Genomic DNA, 5508 nt, shown 5'->3' with positions numbered 1-5508 from the left:
TTTGTTTGTTCGTGAGTTAGATTCCATAAATAAAATTGACAATTAAAGATGAATAAATTCTTGACGCAAACATCTTCAAATTTTAGAAACATTAGTCTTAAACATTCAAATGAAAATTATAAATATTCATGAAAATATGTTCAAATTAAAATATTAATACAAACGTAGATAAATTCAATCGTATGTGTTGACGTCGTTCGATAATGATTTAATCGTCTATGCCGTCGTTTTTATGGGATATTTAGATTATTTAGGGTAAACACCAAACGCCTTGCAATGCAAATCAACGGATGGTTACCCACTGGTCAAAGATGATATTGGGTATCCTATCCAAGTATAAATTATAAAATGTATAGTGTATAATACTTAATACATTTAAAAAATATATATTTAAATTCTAAATGGGTTGACGAGTCAACCCGTATATTTTTTGAGAAACCCATATATGACCAGTTTAATAAACGGGTTGAAAAACTCAACCTAAACCCATTTATTTCGTGTTGTGTTACGGGTCGTGTCGAAAATTGACAAGCCTATTAAGAAGGGAAGAAAAATAATGAACAAAATTCAACATTTATTGTGTTTATGCATATATCCAAAAATCTAGAACTATTATGGTATTTATAGGATCTCAACTATGAAAAACAGTTAAAAAACCGGTCAATAGATTTACTAATTAATTGACAAAAAATTAATTTAGGATTTTATTTAAAATTCAATGTCCCTCACTAACTTTACTAATTTTTTTTTATAGTTTGAAGACATTGTTTATAAGGCCTCTTCAAAGTCTATCTTCATACTATGTGAGACAACTTTTACAAAGGATTTTTCTTTATAATACCATAGTTCCAACACAAATTTGTTAGTATGAACTTCATAAGCCTAATTACATTACAAAATTCTTAGATTTAGTATTTAAAAAATATGGGATGAAATTTAATTAGGGTTTAAAATTGAAATCAGATGGTGTGGGGAATACAATACCCAACCTCATCCTTATCTCTAATTTTTTTACATACGATGATCCTTAGCCTCGGATCCAGATCTAGACCTAGGTCTGACCCTGATTTGTTGGGTAATCACCGACCCCAATGGGGGCAGGTCAATCGGGTTCCCCCATGGGCCGATGCCAATTTTCATATCAAATTTTAGTTTTATATGTGTATGCATGTATAATGGAATGTATAAACGAAATAGTTACAAGCTGAACTTTTAAAGGACGCTTTAATATGTCTAGGCCATTTTCTTTAAATTGTAAATAAATTACCCACTAAACGTATGTTCTTGGTCAATTAAACAATATTTGTTTTGTTTACAAAACTGCAGAAATTGGAAATGAATCGCAACTGGTCATAGGTCTTAACATTTATCCATTCTAAAACACCGTTGTGATATATGTTTGGCATCTTATATTGTAAGCACCACTACGGTTGATAATGATGTCTTCATTAGGTCGGATCTTTGGTTGATAAAGTTTATATAAGTTGAGTTTATTGCTAGACATTTTAAACTAGACACAACTTTTTTTTTCTCTAAAAACCTAATTATTTTAACAAAATATGATAAGATCAATAAGATAGATATGCCTATTAATTTGACACATTGATATATTTGACTTTAGCAAACAAGTTTATTCATCTAGATAGTTATTTTGTGTTGTCTCGTTAGCGTAAACAACAATTTTCTTTTTGATGTTGTTTGAATTTTGTTGTCCTTAAAAGTTGTAAATTCTTGCCATTTGGTTGTACAATAAGTCATTTGAATGATTTAGTCATTCAATGTTCTTGAAATGTTGGGATTTTTTTATGAATATATTTTTGATACTGATCAAAGAAAAATTGGGTGGTCGGGAATAAATGATTTGATGTTAATTATTATAAACATTTTTCCTTTGTTGACAAAAAACATCAACTTCTCAATCTGAATTATTATAAACACTTTTCCTCTCTTGACAAAAACATCAACTTCTCCAAACCAAAATGATTTGATATTGGTAGTGACCATAGACGTTTGAAAGCTTTTAATATGTGTTAAAATCTGATAAAAATCAAATATAGTTTTAAAAACATTTGATAAAAGTTGATTGTTTAATAGTTATTGATCGAATCATTGATCCAATGTTTGATTAAGTCGGACCCAATCTCTTATGAGACACAATAAGAGACATATCAGATTCAGTAGAACCAAATCACAAGCTTTTAGTTGTGATCCAACATCAAACAACCCATAGGACTTGTTGAAGGCATCATAGAGTCAAGAAGACAGAAATCTCACAGCAAATTAGTCATATAACTCAATCGAATCTATCTTACACTTATGAACCAAATAATCATCAAACTCTCCACCATACCCACACCCCACAAAAGCCTTATCATTAATATCTCTCCCAAATCTTGAAACATAATGAAGCCCCATAACAAGCTCCGTAATTGCATCTTCACACTTCACTTGATCCGCATAATGTAAAGTATTAACAAGAAGCACAATTCCACCCAAACCCATCCGTTGCTTCTCAAAATTCCTCTCAGAATGCCATTTTATCATATTATGAGCAAGTGGAGCCAACCAATTGAGTGTTTTTTGCATCAATGAACTCCACTCATATGCAAGATCACGACTATAAACCTTGACACCCTCGTTTTTAATTTTCACTCTAAATGAGTTCTTGATTCTTGTGGTTAACATTTGATAAAGATCTTCTCGTGCTTCAGGACAAATAAAGTGAGGTGCAATCGCTAATCTTTCTATAAATATAATCACATTTGCATAATGAAGAGATAAACCCGCATCACCAAGTGTAGGTTTTTGAAACAATCTTTTCTTCGAATCGAATAAAACACAACCCGATCCAACTTGACCCGTGTTTCTTGATTTTACCGCTTTATCTCCAAGATTCGATGCTGACCTCTTAATGTCGCGTTCAAAAGGGTAGACCGATACAAGGGCAGAAATGGAATTACTTCGCGCAAAACAGTTTCCCTTTCCAATATCACTTCCTCCACGTGAGATATGACCCGAGCTTCTTTGCGTTATTCCGAAAACGCCCTTCACCCTATTGACTATTGTTAAAAGCGATCGAACTAGTAGCCTCAGAATGTAATCATACGAGCGAACCCACACGGACATCTCACGTAGATCAGCGACTTCTTCATGTTGCCACGCTACTTTCTTCTGAAATTCGTGTAATTTCATTTGATCCGTGTTGTTTTCTTGCATTATTTTTAAATCTTTTTCGAGCTCATGTAACACTTCTAATTCTTCATACAACTGTGAAGTAACTGCAGTAAATCTCTTCATTTTTTTGACCCGTTTCTCCATTTTCTTCAATCTATACTCCCATCCACACCAATTAACATCAATCTCCATAGGGTTATCGAAAATGTGGTCAAGATTATAGTAAATTGGATCCGTTGACTTTTTCCCGAGCCGAGCCACGGCTTGAGCCACACACTTGATGTTGTCTAGGATTTCAAGTAGTGCAAGCTCCATGAGGTAATTGTGGTCATCTGAAACGAGCTTCTGAGTTCCAAGCGAGTTACTGAGTTGGTCTTGTAACCAGGTCATTTGTTTATGGGTTAGGAATTGCCATAAATTAGCAACTTTTGTCATTAATCTGGAGACTTCAAATGACATTATCCCGATTAAGGGCCTTTCGGGCTCCAAGATTGTGGGTTTCCGTGAAGATTTCCAGATAGTATTAAACCATGATGACTCCATTGTTTCGATCCCCATGCTTTACAATTGATCTTAGAGAAAATCGTTGTGTATATTCAATTATCCTGCTAAAGAAACAACAAGATTTCAAGAAACTAATCAATTTTAAAGTTGAAAAGCTAATTCATTTGACCCTTAAAAGATCAGAGAATCGAACTTCATAACACTTTGTACAAATCTTGAAAATTTTGGTATCAAAAGTCAAAACCTTGGTTTAATTCGGCATTTGTAGAGACAAAAAGCTAAGCAAATTGAAAAAATGATAAAATATATTTTCTTCCATCATGCCCGTATGAAATTTCATGAAAAAAACACAGATTTGGATCGTCATGGTCTAGTTTGAATCAAGAAAACCCACAAAGAAGTCATAAGCATAAACAAGAAGAGTCACAGCAAATTGATTTACTTCAGCATTTGAAGCAACATAAATTAAACACAGTAAGAGAACGCTAAAAATTGTTTCTTTTACCACACCCACATGAAAATTCACAGCAAATCATAGATTTTAGTTGATGGTACAACATATTATCTTGGTTTCGAGGAAGAAAACTCACTAACAAATAAAACAATTCGGAAGCAGAAACAAGAAAAAGTCACAAAAAATTAAAGCAACGGAAATTAGAAAATTTAGAAAATGCAAAAGATCGATTCTTCTATCGACACCCACTAAAAATTCACAAGACTTCAAGTATTCGAATCGATTATACAACTAAAGGGGGACTTGAAACAAAAAAAACGCAAAGAATTCGTAAGCAGAAACGAGAGAGTTCACTACGAATTGTTCTAATTTTGCATTTGAAGCAACAGAGGCTAAACAAATTGAGAAAATGCAGAAGATCGTTTCTTCTATCAACACCCACATGCAATTTCATTACATGTTACAGATTTGAATCGATAATGCAAGGTAAAACCTGGGTGTCGAACAAGAAAACTCACATAGAATTCAGAAGCAAGCTGCGGAGATGTTCGAAGCAACATTGACCTGCGAAGAAGAACCACAGAGAGACAGGTGGGATGGGTTTCTTTCTGTTGTGGGAGGCGCAACAGAAACGTTAGTTAAAACTGAAAAGGACTCGATATAAATGCGACCCAAATCGGTGAATTCGATGAACTCATCTGTTAACCGGATCTTCAGGGGATATGTTAGCAAACGACGCCGTGTAGAGAGGCATTATTATGATTTTCAACGTCGATAATATATAAAACAATAATTATTATTCAATTAAAAGGATGCTATACAAAATCAATGAAATACTTTAAAAAAAAAATGTAATAGCTTGTTTATGATATAATAGATTTAAAATATTTTACCTACCATAAAATATTAAAATTCATTTAAAAGATAATTAGTTTGGCTATGATATAATAGATTTGACAAAAACCAACCATTGTACCCATAGCATATGATTTTTTTAAACATTTAAACTATTTTCTTTCAATTATAATTGAAATTCCAATCACAAGTTGTAAGATGTTTTTTCCCCTTACGTTTTGTCCATTTGGATGAAACAAAGACTACTTGGTATATTGTTGTCCTCGATGTTGTAAATTCCGGCCGAATGTTATACAACAATATATTTGTTTTACTATGTCAAAGTTTTAGAAATTAAGAATTTATCATATGTGTTTTTGTCTTTCTTTTGGACCAAAATTGACTTGTCGGGAATAATGATTTGATTTTACTTATTATAACCATCATTAACCATTTTCTTTTTATTGATCATTTGACTTGGAAAAAAGATTGATATTCGTTTGGACCATTGGGAGTAGGGACTATTGGATGAGCTGTAGAGT

At 32.7% G+C, this 5508-nt stretch overlaps 1 protein-coding gene across 2 annotated transcripts; it reads right to left on the bottom strand.

Moving 5' to 3' along the window:
- Nucleotides 1–2250: 2250 nt before the first annotated feature.
- On the bottom strand, nucleotides 2251–4795 carry LOC145033908 (protein PSK SIMULATOR 1-like). Of its 2 annotated transcripts, none has more exons than XM_078982394.1 (2): nucleotides 4651–4795; nucleotides 2251–3782 (listed from the first exon to the last, which is right to left on the bottom strand). In XM_078982394.1, exon 2 carries the CDS (start codon nucleotides 3730–3732, stop codon nucleotides 2281–2283), a length of 1452 nt encoding a protein of 483 aa, XP_078838520.1. In that variant the 5' UTR covers nucleotides 3733–3782; nucleotides 4651–4795; the 3' UTR covers nucleotides 2251–2280. The 2 variants fall into 2 exon arrangements, with proteins under 2 accessions (XP_078838520.1, XP_078838525.1); XM_078982399.1 differs by having other exon boundaries at nucleotides 2251–3779.
- Nucleotides 4796–5508: the final 713 nt, after the last annotated feature.

Source organism: Lactuca saligna, chromosome 1 (genome assembly GCF_052625555.1).
Source record: "Lactuca saligna cultivar CGN05327 chromosome 1, ASM5262555v1, whole genome shotgun sequence".
NCBI classification, from domain to species: domain Eukaryota; kingdom Viridiplantae; phylum Streptophyta; class Magnoliopsida; order Asterales; family Asteraceae; genus Lactuca; species Lactuca saligna.
The sequence above is the reverse complement of the archived record's forward strand: the minus strand, read 5'-3'. Positions and strand labels throughout refer to the sequence as shown.

What these genes read in the sequence shown, in the direction of transcription:
- LOC145033908 (XM_078982394.1), bottom strand. Translation starts at nt 3,732, where the DNA reads ATGGGGATCGAAACAATGGAGTCATCATGGTTTAATACTATCTGGAAA.